At 36.5% G+C, this 14,417-nt stretch overlaps 2 protein-coding genes across 3 annotated transcripts; one reads left to right on the top strand and one right to left on the bottom strand.

The window, feature by feature from the left end:
* Positions 1-518: 518 nt before the first annotated feature.
* Positions 519-5,099, top strand: LOC110755212 (nuclear transcription factor Y subunit A-1). 2 transcript variants are annotated; one of them, XM_021956391.2, is made up of 6 exons: positions 519-662; positions 1,100-1,385; positions 1,477-1,592; positions 1,764-1,835; positions 3,208-3,372; positions 4,281-5,099. In XM_021956391.2, the coding sequence occupies exons 2-6, from the start codon at positions 1,112-1,114 to the stop codon at positions 4,707-4,709; spliced, it is 1,056 nt and encodes a 351-aa protein (XP_021812083.2). In that variant the 5' UTR covers positions 519-662; positions 1,100-1,111; the 3' UTR covers positions 4,710-5,099. The 2 variants fall into 2 exon arrangements, with proteins under 2 accessions (XP_021812083.2, XP_021812081.2); XM_021956389.2 differs by having other exon boundaries at positions 1,075-1,385.
* Positions 5,100-8,513: 3,414 nt separating this feature from the next.
* Positions 8,514-14,002, bottom strand: LOC110755207 (translocation protein-like protein). Its single transcript, XM_021956382.2, has 5 exons — positions 13,804-14,002; positions 11,974-12,288; positions 11,071-11,272; positions 9,267-9,495; positions 8,514-8,940 (listed from the first exon to the last, which is right to left on the bottom strand). Exons 1-5 carry the CDS (start codon positions 13,900-13,902, stop codon positions 8,661-8,663), a joined length of 1,125 nt encoding a protein of 374 aa, XP_021812074.1. The 5' UTR covers positions 13,903-14,002; the 3' UTR covers positions 8,514-8,660.
* Between the last annotated feature and the right edge of the window lie 415 nt (positions 14,003-14,417).

Below are 14,417 nucleotides of genomic sequence, written 5' to 3'. Positions count from 1 at the left end.
GTGATGGCTCATGCCTAAGCTTAATTGTTCATTGGCTGTAGAACTCACAATTCTCACCCACAGGTAAGCCAAAACAGCTCCCTAGTTGCCTTCATACTCCTCCCAGAAAACGACAAATTTGAAAAGGACACGTGGCTAACGCTGCTGGCGTTGCACCAGCGCTGTGGTCCCCACCATTACGCCACGCGTTCCCCCGTCTTTGCCCTTCGGGTACGGGTCACGTGGGCCGTCTAATATTTTTAATTTGTTTATGTTTTTCTGGTAAGATTTTCTGTGATAACCTCACCCGGGTGGGCCCCAACCCATTCCATACCGTCACTTTTACAACCGGGAACCGGTTCTCACACGCTCCAGCTCACCTCTCCTTGAGAAAACTCTAGCGTACCAAAAAACCGGTCTAACAAGTTCCCAGTTCAGTAGTGTCTACGTGTCTCAAAATAAAATTTCTAGAGCAATTAAGTGGGTCCCGAGGTTTATGACCAAAAAAAAAGTGGGTCCCGAGGTGGGTGACGAAATCATAACCTTTGATGTGGAATTTAAATAGGGGAGCTCTTCTAGTACAGTTATATACTGTGAGATTATATGGAATTGCAGAGAAATTGTGAGATTCCGAGGCCCAAAATCTAGGGTTTTTATTTGGGATTGGCTCTTTCTCTCGGCAAGTAAGTCCCTCTAAGATTTTCTTTGATTTAAAAAATTAGAATTTTGACCTTTCGATTATAAAATTGGAATTTATTTGTGTGGTTGATTTCTAGGGTTTCAAGAATTGGGGGTATTTTCTGTGGAATTTATTGAATTTTTAGGGATTATGATTTGGTTCTCTCTGTCTATGTGGTTATGGCATGGAATTGTGTTTTGGGTATCTTTCGGTTACTGTTTCTCGGGTCAGAGAAGTTTGATTGTGCTCTCAAGAGGGGGAAAAAGGAGATTTTGGTATAAATGTTTGCTAACTTTATTTTTATTTTCCATCCATTGGGGTCTTGTCTGCGGCTGCATGTTTCTTATACATTAAGAGGAACTCTCATATTTTAATCACTGACTTGGATTTTTGTTTTTTTACTTACTTGTATATAGAACTAAGAGTTGGTGTCTATCTAAGGATATTTGAGGCATGCAGTCAAAGTCTGAAACTGAAAATCGACTTCATGCTGATCATCATACCATCCCACCAAACAGTGTTTATTCAGAACCGTGGTGGCGTGGTGTTGGCTATAACCCCATCTCCCCAGCCGTTACAGGGAGGAATGCATCCAACTCATCTTCGTTAGAATGCCCAAATGGTGGTTCGGAGTCCAATGACGATCGATCATTATCCAATGATGAGCCAAATGAAGATGATGATGATGATGCCACCAAAGGGTCACAGATTACGTCTCCAAGATCAGGTAACAATTCCTACAATATCTGGTGATCTGGTATAAATGTTTTTTCACCTCTTTGTTGGTTTCACGTTTTAATATTTTATTTCAACTTCAGCTGGCAATGATGGGCAAGAGCGCCAAAATGTGCCGCATGTTGGATCTACTGTACCTACAGTTCGTGATGATTGCCTTGCGCAACCACCACAGCTTGAGCTTGTTGGTCACTCTATTGTAAGTTCATTTTACTTTGTTCCAAGATTTATTCCCTCCTGCATGGTGCAACTCCGTTGATAGTTCGTCAAATATTGAACAAGGTTCTGTAATTTTTAATTTAAAAGTGGGCACTCTACTTGCATGATTTTGGAATGTAAGAGTCCTACCTTTCCCGCATTTGTTTTGCAGGCTTGTGCTTCAAATCCTTATCAGGATCCTTATTATGCGGGAATGATGGCGGCTTATGGACATCAGCCTTTGGTATGTTAAACAGTAATATCCTTGAGTGTAATAGAATTCTACATGCAATGTTGGATTTGTATGATATTATCTTTTGTGCAGTGATGCAATGATAGAGTTTATGCAGATATCATACTTCCCTTATCCACTCTCTAAACAATAATTATATTTCTATTTTATATCTCTAAACAACTTCAAGGGTGGTTGTTGGTAGGACTATTTAAATTCCCTTTATTGTTTCTTATCAAAACAAAAATATCAACGATGTTATATCATATTTGTGATGGTTGTGAACGGGGGATGGGTTTTGGATGGGGAAATGATTTGGTCTGATTGGGTAAATGAGTAAAGGATAATTTTTCCTTTGAAGTTGCTGTATTCTGTTATTAGTAGCTGAAATCTAAGTTTTGGTATGGTCTTCTCATAATGTAATGGTCTTTCGGGGTTTGAATTTGAAGCTTTAAGTTTAAAATATTACTGATAGGATACTAGTGATTTTTCTGTAATTTCTCTTTGTAGCTAGTATTTACTTCTTACTACTTTTCTGGTTTGGTATTCCATCATCCTTATTAACTAAATCCCACATTGTCTATATGCTGCATGTTTTTACATCCTACTTTATAGGAAAATGATAATGATGATAATATGGTGGGAGTGAAGCATTAGGAACAACTTGCTAAGATATCGATCTTCTTTGAAAGCCCAAGGCCTGTTGGCAAAAATCCAATTTTAAAACCTTTTTATCTAAAGAGAAATATCCATCATACAAGAATTGAATTGGTAAAACTATAAAATAACTAGGTTTAAAGGTCAATTGAAGAGTTAGTGTCGACTGTTATTAAGAATCAGTTTAGTTTGGGTCTTAGAAATACTAAATGTCTAAGTTTGCTTACAGTCTCCTACTATTTCTTGAGTTTCTAGTATCTATTACAATTCTGGGTATTTCTTGGAGTCTATGGGAGTTCTGTTTGAAGACTACAATTCTAAAGCAAATCAGATTTTGGATAAATGAAATGAAGTGTTGTTGAAAGCCTTGGTGCCTTGATATCTCCGTCTGCACTTTCCCTTTTATTTCTTTATCTCTCTAATTTGTCTAAGATTACAGCAGGCCTAAATCTTTTATTTTTTCTGAACTTTTTTGACGACTGAAATAAAGCCTACCACAGTCCTGGGCAAAAGATCACCTTGTGTAGTCATACATCAAAAGATCACCTTGTGTTGTCGTACATCATGGTGGTGCTGGTGATGAAAAAAGATTAGTTATAATTTTCAGCCCTTTCAAGTTGTGTTTCTTTGGTATGATATGAACTTATTCTGGGGTGGATTTGGAAGGTAAACAGTAGTAAATATCTTGATATGTACGTAATGCTGAACATCTGTTTCAATTGGTCAGGGCTATCCTCCTTTTCTTGGAATGCCACATGCTAGAATGCCATTGCCTCTTGAGATGGCACAGGAGCCTGTCTATGTGAATGCAAAACAATACCAAGGGATTCTGAGGCGAAGACAGGCACGTGCAAAAGCAGAACTTGAAAGGAAGCTAATTAAAGTCAGGAAGGTAGAAATTTAACTTGCAGACACAAAGCCTTTAACGCTATAATATACATGTTTTTATTTCATATATGTGATATGAATGTGATATATGTATGAGTCATTGCGCTCACACGCCTATATTTCTACTCCTAATCCCACCTCTTCGGACTGTATACCTCACTTTTAATAAGACATTTATTGAGTCTGTTCTCTCTGTCTATTAGGAAGTATTGACTTTGACATAATCACAATTTAATTGAAGACTTCTGATTTTGTGCAATGAGCTTTGAAAATTGGTGGCCTACACATTGCGACGTGCTTAAGAAGTTGGTTCCAATATTGTGATGTGCTCACTTGTGAGTATATCACGGAAGATTACAAAGTTGATGTACACATGAATTTTTGGGCTTTGATATACCCTCCATATCAGGAACAACTTATGTGACTTGCACACTTCCTAGTCTCTATTGCTTCCATGAACTTATTTGACTTTCTACTCTCTCTCTTTCCAATCAAAGATTTGCATGCTCAAATTTTGTCCATTAGTGTTGATTATAATTGATTTTATAATCACGTAACAGGGATAAATATACATTTTAGTGTTGATTACAATTGAGTTTACTATTAAGTAGTTCAACGATTGTGTTACTGATATTTGGAAACATTTTAGTAACCGTGTTTGTCTAATTGGCTTCTTGTGAGATTACTGTTTACAATAACCATAGGATGTTTGTTGTAAGAGGCAGAGGATAAACAGTTGTAGATTTGGTTTTTTGGGGGAGATGAGTAGAATATAATATATATGTGTGGGTGTGATGATACTTAAGTTAACAAATTCCAACTCAAATTGTTAGTGTTGGTATTTATATGAAATATGAATGTATCTGGAAGCCTAGCTGACTTTGGTAACTTATTAATTCTCATTTTCTACAGCCATATCTTCATGAATCACGACATCAACATGCTATGAGAAGGGCGAGAGGTACTGGAGGACGTTTTGCAAAGAAAACTAATGGTGATAAATCAAACAGCACTGGCCAAGAAAAGGGCACAGGCTCTGGTCCAGCCCACTCGTCGCAATCTGGCAGTTCATCAGGTTCAGAACCCTTTCCCTCAGATTCTGCTGAAACGTGGAATTCCTCCAATAGTCAGCAAGAAGGAAGAGGATCCCAAGTGCATGACGCGTACACAGCTCACAATTATGCAAATGGCAGTGGCTGCTACCAGACTCATGGTGGCTTGCAGGCTTCAATGTATCCTTCATACTCGGGCAAGAGAGGGGAAGAAGGAGATTGTACGGGCCAGCAACGGGGAAGCATTTCTTCAAATCAGGCCTCACAGAGGCGTCTTGCCATCCAGTGAACCCCTGGAAGGTGGATGCCAAGATGGAGGATTGGACCCATATAACAGAAAAAGGGTCAGTCCCCTGGTTATATCTTTGGCAATGTGTTTGCCAGGCGGCAATTCATTCTTGGCTTTGTTCTTGTGCTTGTGGCATAGATGAATGGAAGGACAATGATATGAATGGGCCATTTGGATTCTGTGAAGTCCTTTGATGCTTCAGTTCATTACATCCTTCCTATTTTTGCCTAATGTACAGAGTAGTTTTCAGTAATTTGAAGTACATATGGAAAACTGAAATTTAAACGAATAGTACTCTAGTTTAATGTATAAACCATCGTGTGTATTATGTTTGTCACCTTGAATTTGAGCTGTGCGGTTGGCGACAAATTGGAGTTTCTTTTGTTTTCATATGTGGATTATTCTCCTGCAAGCTTGAGGCATGTGCAGACTCAGCGAAGTTCACATGTAATCAGATCCGATTTTAGATTAGTATTAAAATCGAATCATGATTGGCTACCCTGTAATAATGGTAGGTTAAATTGCCTATAATTGGCCTAACGAGAGGTACATCAACCAGCTAGTGTACTCGGAATATATAAATTATTCTCCTAACAAGACCTATTTCTTAGAATCATTTTTATTCTCCTGACAAGAACTGTTTCTTAGAATCATTTTTATAATAGAAAATTAGTGAAATACCCATTCCTAGACATAAAACTATAAATATACCCGATATCATTCAATATATATAAACACACCCAAAAAAAACCCAAAACTAACAGCTATTACATTTTTTTAGTTTAATTAGATAAATGAAATACCTTTATTACCCATTTAGTATTAAATTAGTTTTTTTGAAAAATTTTGGGCGCTCTCTCTCGTCTCTCTCCGTTCGAGGAAACCAGGCCGGCGATCTTGGTGCTCCGGCCATAGCCAGCTGTGAGACCGGTCAGAAAAGGACCGGCCAAGGCTGACGATCAAGTCTGGGCTAAAGCCCAGCCACATCAGCCACTCACGACTCCATTACGAGCTCGGAAAGGTCTGTAGATTTTGAGTTTTCCGACGTCGTTTCCGGCGACTCCGGCGATTGTTTCCGTCGATCAAGGTACGAAACTTCATTTACTTTTCGTGCTCTAGTTGTTTATGTATGTGGTTAGCATACATTTTGGAGTTTTGGAAATTAATCAATACACCCTAGTTTGACCAACGGCTTTGTCAGTGTTTTTGGTTGCTTCGGTCACTTTTGGCCAAGGTCTGAGACAAAAAATTACTCATCTTGTTAGTCTGAACATGTTGGTATAGGTATTATAGGGAGTTTTGGGAATTTTTAGCAATAGGTTACTGTTTGACTTTGACGGTATGCTCGGTATGTTCGTTTCAAACTCTATCCGGGGTTGTAGGAATGCTAGTAGCATCTGTTTTCTATAATAATGTTAATATGAGAACTTCAAGCGAGACAATTTGAGAGGGAGCAAATTTAACTGTAGCTGTTGGCCTGTGCAATTGTAGATCCAATTCGTCTTGATTTTATATGTGTATTTTTGTTGTTGTCGATTTGGAGGTAAACTGTTGGATTTTCTGATTTCGTTCTAATTTGTATTTAGATATTCGTTTGAGTTTTAAATTGTGATTTTAGTTTCTTTTCGTTTATAATTAGGATTGATTTCATATTCGGTTTGGTTTTGGATTTGCTCTATAAATTGGCCCCTTTACTACAACACAAGGGGTAAGACTTTTCAGCTTGACTTTTATGATAAATACATTATCAGTAGCAAAAAAGGCTCTTAGAAAGAAACTTACTTCGGTATCAGAGGGTCTTAGGCTGGTTCCACACCGGTACCATAGACCTCACGAGCCTCGGCTTCTCTTGATTCAGGATCGACTCCCCAGGACGGAAAGAACCTACGTCAAGCACTCAATCGATCCTTGATCGCCCACATCACCTGTAAGTTGCACCTATCTCTATCTGTTCAGTTTTAGTGCCAACAATATTAATTGAGGTATGTTTTTTCAATTGAATTTGACTATATTCGTTTTTTTGTTTTTTTGTTTTTTTTGTTTATGCACTATTGGTTTTTGAGTTGACTATAATTTTCTGTTAGGTAGCAATGTTATTACCTTAAATTGGAACTTTATAGACATGACTTAGAAATACGATTTCATAGGAAACAAGCAGTGTTATTACCCTATACTGGAACTTTACAGTGGTAGACATGCATTAGAAACCAGATTTTATAGGAAACTAGCAGTGTTATTACCCTATACTGAAACTTTACAGGGAGCAGACATTTATTAGAAATAGGATTTCGGAGGAATCTAGCAGTGTTATTACCCTATACTAGAACTTTACAATGGTAGACATGCATTAGAAATAGGATTTCATAGGAAACAAGAAGTGTTATTATCCTGTACCGGAACTTTATAGTGGTTGACATGCATTCAAAATAGGATTTCATAGGAAACAAGCAGTGTTATTACCATATACTGGAACTTTACAGTGGTAGACATGCATTCGAAATAGGATTTCATAGGAAACAAGTAGTGTTATTACCCTATACTGGAACTTTACAATCATTAATCAATATGACAGTAAACTAGCAATGTTAAGAATGGGTATATGACTAAATATCTCTTTCTTTTTTGAGTTGCTGAAAATCGACTATTTTATAGTCCTATGCAATCAATTCAATAATGAAAATCCAATATAGTTTCAAGATTTTGTCCTAGATTCAAATCTAAAATACTGTTATTACCCTATACTGGAACTTTATAGTGGTAGATATGCATTGTAATTAGGATTTCATAGGAAATTAGGAGTGTTATTACCCTAGACTGAAACTTTACAGTAGTCGACATGCATTAGAAATAGGATTCCATAGGAAATAAGCAGTGTTATTACCCTATACTGGAGCTTTATAGCCATTAATCAACATGATAGTAAACTAGCAGTGTTAAGAATCTGTATGACTAAATATCTCTTTCTGTTTCGAGTTGCTGAAAACCGACTATTTTATAGTCCTATGCAGTCAATCCAATAGTGAAAATCCAATATAGTTTCATGATTTTTTCTCGGAGTCGAATCTAAAATACTGTTATTACCCTACACTGGAACTTTACAGCAATTAATCAACATTACAGTAAAGGTTTGGTTTTTAAATGTCTTACTTTTGAAGCCTTTTCTTGTTGAAATTGTTCTCTGAAATTTTGTCTTTATTTTGTAGGTGGAGGTTATTGTGTGGTGTTGGTTTTTGAAAGTAGATCAAGCTTCGTGGTGGTTATGGAGTTTTGGTTTGCATAAATGATGAAGACGATGAAATGAACAGACGTTTTGCAGAGATTGTTTAATGAAGATGCATGCTTGTAGTTACGGTTTTTAAGACACTTGTGTTGTAATAAAATATTTGGGTTTTTTTATAAAATTGGGTTGAGCTTGTTTTGGATTTTTTTGACTTTTTATTTTTCTATTGAGCATTAGTGGCAGTCCTGTAATTATAGGAACTTTAACACTAATTTCTTATATAGTAAATAGATTTTGAGTGTGTTACTAAAGTGCATTCTATGTGAGAATTTTTCATAATTTCAGCCTCTAATTTGGGTATTAGTGAAGCTCCCTTTTTATAATTGAAGACTTTTCAACCAACACATTATTTTGAATTTATTATAAGAAAAAGGTAAGAAAAGTTTTGGAAATAGAAAAATAATACTTTCTTAGTTTTCTATCTCCGTAGTACCAGTGTACATGATGCTTTGCAATCTGCAAACCCAAAACAATCCCCACTTAAGGAGTCAACTACTAAACTTTATAAAATTTTCTCACACAGATTCTTAATGGACCTTCATAAATCCGACAAAAAGAGCACAATTTTGTAACTAACTGCTTTATTGTCTGATACATTGTTTTACACTCGAATTTAAAGGCAAAGGGTAAAGAGAATGCGATGTGTTCTTTAGGTATTGCATAATTTATAATCATATATCATGTTTTTGTTCACCGCTATTGTCTAGGTTTTCCTCACTATTGTCTAGGTTTTCATCACTGTTCTCTAGATTTTCACTAACTTCTGCCTCATGCTGCTCTGTGATAGTTTCTGCACCCATGCCATCAGGTGGTGTCACACCTTCCTCAGTTGCATTGCTTGCCTCTGTCGCATTAACTACTGGTTGCAGATTCTCCATCATCCCAGAGAGCGCCAATCTTGGAGACCACTCAAGAACATCATCAATTATGTTTGATACACGTTTCTGATACCTGCAAGAATATAGAGTTTATTATCAGTACGTTTGGCAAGGCCAAAAAGCAAAGAACTGGTTTGGCAAGTAATCAGGCAGAGCAGTGTGTTGCAATCATAGAGCAAAGGATCTGCATTAAGGATCCCAACAAAAGATCAAAAATAAAGGGAAAAGGTATTCAAATTATTCTAGATCTGAAATTTTCGAAATCTCATCATGCTTAGCCGGCCACAATTAGTCCCTCCATGCAATAACGTGACTTTAACCTCGTAGTATAGCATGCCAGAAGATCAGCCTCAGGCCGTCAAGTGCCATTATGGTATATTTAGTAGAAGTAAAACTCACCTGGCTCTAGCAGCTTCATCAGGAGCATGATGCCTCAGTAGCAATATGACCAGCACTCCAACTGCCGCATAGAAAACTCTTGTTGTCCACTTTGGTCGCTCCTCCTCATCTTTCTTGGGCCAGAAACGGAACAATTCTCTCAAAGTGGCTTCCTCGGCGAGAATGTTCGGGAAAAACCAAACTCGCGTCCCCAAAACAATGTATAGAGCTCCAAATATTGCACCCCTCACTGGAAATTAAGAAAATGAAACAAAAAAATTAAATGTTTATGTTGAATGACAGGGAACGCAGCATTACAAGAATAATTATTTGCACAAATAACTCTGGAATCTTGAGATTAATACAAAATAAAGGAACTACAAGATCACAGAAAAAGCCAACTGAAGCTGGAAGTCAACTCAAAAATCTAAATAAAAATTGTTGAGGTTTCTAGATGCACATATAATGAATACTCGAAAGATGATAATCAATACACACATGCAAGTCTGCAAGACAGAAATTTTGAAGTCTTTTAGGCCAAGATGACGGCAAATCCGGATAATAAAAACAACTGCAACTGTAACTGTAAGCAATAGTTATGGGACTCTTATAATATGTGTGCAACTAAACTTAAACAAAGAATAAGATTTGAACCTAGGATCTATGGCATTCCCACCCTATCCCAATTCCATTTAAATTAGAACTCACCAGAGTCTTAAAGGTATATTGACATTGACTTTAGACACTAACATCAAATAAAAGAAATTGTTAGCTTATAAAGGTTCAAGTCTGAGAGCTTTCAGTACAGTACATTGAAAACTGTAAGCTGCAAGATTCTTGAACAATAAGTGTCATAAGACCGTAGAGAGGCAAAAGGCTGCAAATTATTTACTAATACTTTGCAATGGAAAAATGGAAAAATGGAAAAAACGTTGGTAGCCAAGGAATCCTAAAAACAATACAAGCTAACTAGGCAACTGTGCATCTTGCTGACAACCTGCATAAAAGTTTCTGCTGATCATTGAAAAGTAGCATTGAATAATCTTTCAAAGAGGAGGGTGAAAAAATAATGAAAAAAAGAAGATAGTCCCTCGTACAATAATTTGATCCTCATAAATAGGCAAGGAACACTTCACAAAAGGTGAAAAGGACAAAAAACAGTGTAATCCATAATGCAGAGGTGGTGGTATGTCCTATTTAGTTACAACCCTGATCTTAAGGAACTCTGCTGGACTTGGGCTAGTACCTGGGCCTTAAAAAATAACTAGCTAAATTTCTAGCAATGCTATCAAAGTAAGAATACTTTCCATTTGCCCCATTTAATACTGCAGACTTAGGATAATCTACTAGATTCAGAATTTAATGAAAAGGAAAATTCCAGAAATTCATGCCTACCTTGAATTAAAGGCGACACTCTTTAAATGATGGTGTAGTCATTTTCTCACAAGAATAAGGAACTGAATGCATTGACAAAATAGTACTAAGCAAGAAAGTACTAAACGTAACTACATCTATGTACCTATTAAACCTATAGGAACAGCCGTACAAGCATGTCACTAACTCTAATACAGCCTGACTTTTCTAAATAAGTTAAACGACCTCTAACCAATATAATGCCAATTTGGATGTCCAAAACATGACTAGTGAGCAGAATTTTTGCTATAACAAAGGAGTAAGTGTCATAAAATAGTGCAGCTTTTTAAATAGGTATAAAGCTAATTTTTTTTAAACTCTAGTATCCACATCATCTTTAAATAATAAGATTCTAAATGAAAAAATTTCATGGTTCACAACGAAGACATATGCCCAGAAGTTCAAAACTTACAAACAAGTAGAGAAAGAAACAGTAGCAGGACCCCAAGACATGAGTAGAGTATTAGTAGCTTGCACCGATGGGGATATACAGGAAACAAGCAAATTGCCAATGTCACCACAGGCCAGAAAAATGAGAGAAGCGTCTGCCAGAGAGGCCGCCGTTTAACAAAAGTCCATGCAAAGAAGGCGTCATTCTCAGAAAATACTTGGTCCTGCAAAAGACAGTCAAGGAATTACTAAATTTGGTGTGTGGTGCTTAAAAGAATACATGAAGAGAAGGCATAGCACACAGAAAGAGAGGGTTAAAATATTAATAAACTTACTCAAAGGATAAGTTTCATACACTTTGGATGGCACCATTAAGTTATTTCACCTTCATAGTTTCAGAGTTTTACAAAGATGCACAAAAACAATTCTAGTTCACACATGCATACAAAGTGAAAAAGATAAAATCTCATTTCAAGAAATTATGAATATAGCATAAACAATATAAAACAAAAACATAGATATCTAAGGTGAAAGTAAAAAGGACACAACATTATCACCACATGAATACAAGTATAAAGTACATGTACATAGTCTAAGCATGATCATGAAGGCTATGAGCACATGGACAAAGCAGATATACTGAAAAAGAAAGACCCCATTTATTCTTCTTAACCGGTCCCAAACAAACAAAAAGAAAGCCTTGTCCAATCTAAAGTATACTATACAAACTGTTTTCACCAAATATAAGCCTTGTCCAGTGTCCAATCTAAGCCTTGTCCAGTGTCATGATTGTAGAATATACAGAACACCAAATATAAAAGTAGGAGTCCATCACAAACATGAACAGGAGAAACTAGAAGGCGGAGCCTGCTAATTGCAAGGGCAGCAAGTTACTAGTTCAAAAGCAATTAAGAGGTTAACTTACTGGAAAGATCTCCAAATGTGCAGGCCATGTAGACAACTTTTTCTTTCCAGGACGAAGAGTTTTCACCACACGATCACAACGAACTAGAAGATTCTTTCTCAGTAAAACATCGGCAATATCTTCAGCTTCTAGATTTCTATCCGATTCTAGAATATCTTTGAGTTCAGGATGATTCCTCAAAAATTTTACAAAATCCTTCCCCCTGAAATATTCCACGCGTGTCTCCTGTAGAACAGCCCACCTAGACACCAAATCCTTATGGTCTCTCACCTTCTCTGCAAACAACTGGAACACATCCTTCTGGATAGCTTGTTTCTAAAAGAAAGTCAAATGGCAATCAGAAAAACAAGGAAAATACAAGCAGACTATAAGAACGCAAACCAATTGGCCAAAACATATCTTCCTTGAAAGAACAAAATCCAAAACATTATTGGACAAAAACAAGCATCAAGCCAAAAATATATATTCAAAAGAAAACAAAACATGGCCACCACTAAATAATAATTATCTAAGATTGAGATAATCAAGTGATACAGATGAAGGCATCATAAGCACTCATCCACACTAACAAATTAAAATTCGTTGCCAGTATCACCATGTAGGACACCATCTAAGTCTGCAATGCAAAATATCACCAAATCTCATTATGTGAGCTATGTACGGATTTGTTTTTGAATTAGTCTCAGGCTCTTTCACCCTAGAAACTCAATTTTGCATGATATCTAGAAGACTAGATGTTTTGCTATGACAATCTAAGTCCAACATTTTGCATGTTCGGCCAAAAGAACATAATAGAAACACAAAGTTATCATGTTGAAGGAATTCAATTCTATCGTAGCTTAGAGTAAATTACAGTATCTGAAAGATAAATAAGAAATCCTAATGCCAAAAATTTGAATCCTCCACTTACAATTCCCTCCACTGATATGGCTCAAAGTCCTACATTCAAAAAGTTCCACTTTGGATAGAAAATACAAACATACTAGACTCAGATATTAATTACAAAGGAATGTCCTCTGGGAATTGTTTTAACTTATAGTAAAGATGTAGAGAGTTATCAAAGGAAAGCAATTGGTCAGAGTATATCTTTCAGAGCTTTCCTGGAATTAGAGCCCATCTATGATTTCTTTTCTTTTTTTGGTTCTAATCTATGATTACTCTCCATTGCTCGCACAACACTAGGTAAAATAATTCTAACAATTGTTCATGCAAGAAACAGGAAGTGATCATTGATCATCTTGTGATCCATCTTGCAGTAGCCTCTTCCGCTCTACCACATTCTGTTTTCCTTTGCCCAGTAGACTTTATTTTTTCTCCTTTTTCTAGGCCAAACCATGTTGCTATTTAGAAAAACCCTGCCTGTCCACTACGCTAAAGATGCCAAAAACACAAATCAGGACAGACCATATCGCACACATTTCAAAAGCTCTACCCTACACAACAAAATGATCCAACTTTCCATGACATATTCTTGCACCCTGAAGTACCTTCGATAACATTGAAGCAGACCCAACCCTAGTGACGATTTCCCCAAATGGATAGTCATAATTGTTCCAATAAATGCCCCAATAATTATAATTTACAATTTTGCATTTCTGAAACAATTAAACACATTATGTTCAATACTTTCAACTAGTTTCCTCTCCTACCCTTTTCAGCAACCCAGCAGAGCAACAAAAAAGACCAGTGCTTTTCACTACACATTATTGCAAGTAGTACAAATCAATCAGCAATTTGCATTACCCAGATATATACAAAATTCAATTGGGTTTTTCATATAGATGAAACCCTAGATCAAGGATGAGAGAGAATCAGAGAAAGAGAACAAACCCTAGGAGGGGTATCAGAGTTGGAATCTCTGCCGCCGTTCTGAATAGCGCCTGATGACCTTCGCACCCTTTTCTTCTCTGCCCCTCCTGCTTTCTTCATTTCTTCAATACCTTTCTGTTTTTTTTTGCTTCTCTCTCTGTGTTTTGTTCTGAAATGTATAGAGAGGAAAAAAAAAATAAAGAACAAAGAAAATTACATTTACGTCTTTACATTAGGTTGCGCTGCTTCGTTTAAATTGGTGGAAATAATTAATGTAAAATGTAATTTGCAATTGTATTTTTCTTTTCTTTCATTTTGGCTTTTGGCTTCTTCTTATATTATGTGATTTCCTTTTGTTTCTTTTTCTTTTCTTTATAAGTCTGTAAATAAAATATATAAGTGGATATATATTTATATTATACTTTAAAAGTGGGAAATATAAACTCTGGCATCGACCATGCATCGGTGCATTTGTGTGCATTTACTAAAATCTTATAGTGATATTAATTCATTAAAAGAAAAAGGGATTGAGGGGTCAACCCTCCTCCATCTCCATCCCTAACGTAGCCCCCACCTTCTCCAAAGCACCACCCAATCTTCAATTCCATCACCTCAGTCTCTCCCCACCTTTCTCA

Source organism: Prunus avium, chromosome 4 (assembly GCF_965620075.1).
Source record: "Prunus avium chromosome 4, drPruAviu1.hap1.1, whole genome shotgun sequence".
Classification (NCBI taxonomy): domain Eukaryota; kingdom Viridiplantae; phylum Streptophyta; class Magnoliopsida; order Rosales; family Rosaceae; genus Prunus; species Prunus avium.
This window is presented reverse-complemented; position numbering and strand designations above follow the sequence as displayed.

What these genes read in the sequence shown, in the direction of transcription:
- LOC110755212 (XM_021956391.2), top strand. Translation starts at nt 1,112, where the DNA reads ATGCAGTCAAAGTCTGAAACTGAAAATCGACTTCATGCTGATCATCAT. An exon ending in GATTACGTCTCCAAGATCAG is followed by an intron (nt 1,386 to 1,476) that starts GTAACAATTCCT and finishes TTTCAACTTCAG; the next exon opens with CTGGCAATGATGGGCAAGAG. An exon ending in CTTATGGACATCAGCCTTTG is followed by an intron (nt 1,836 to 3,207) that starts GTATGTTAAACA and finishes TCAATTGGTCAG; the next exon opens with GGCTATCCTCCTTTTCTTGG.
- LOC110755207 (XM_021956382.2), bottom strand. Translation starts at nt 13,902, where the DNA reads ATGAAGAAAGCAGGAGGGGCAGAGAAGAAAAGGGTGCGAAGGTCATCA. An exon ending in ACTCTGATACCCCTCCTAGG is followed by an intron (nt 12,289 to 13,803) that starts GTTTGTTCTCTT and finishes ACTTTCTTTTAG; the next exon opens with AAACAAGCTATCCAGAAGGA. An exon ending in CACATTTGGAGATCTTTCCA is followed by an intron (nt 11,273 to 11,973) that starts GTAAGTTAACCT and finishes TGTCTTTTGCAG; the next exon opens with GACCAAGTATTTTCTGAGAA.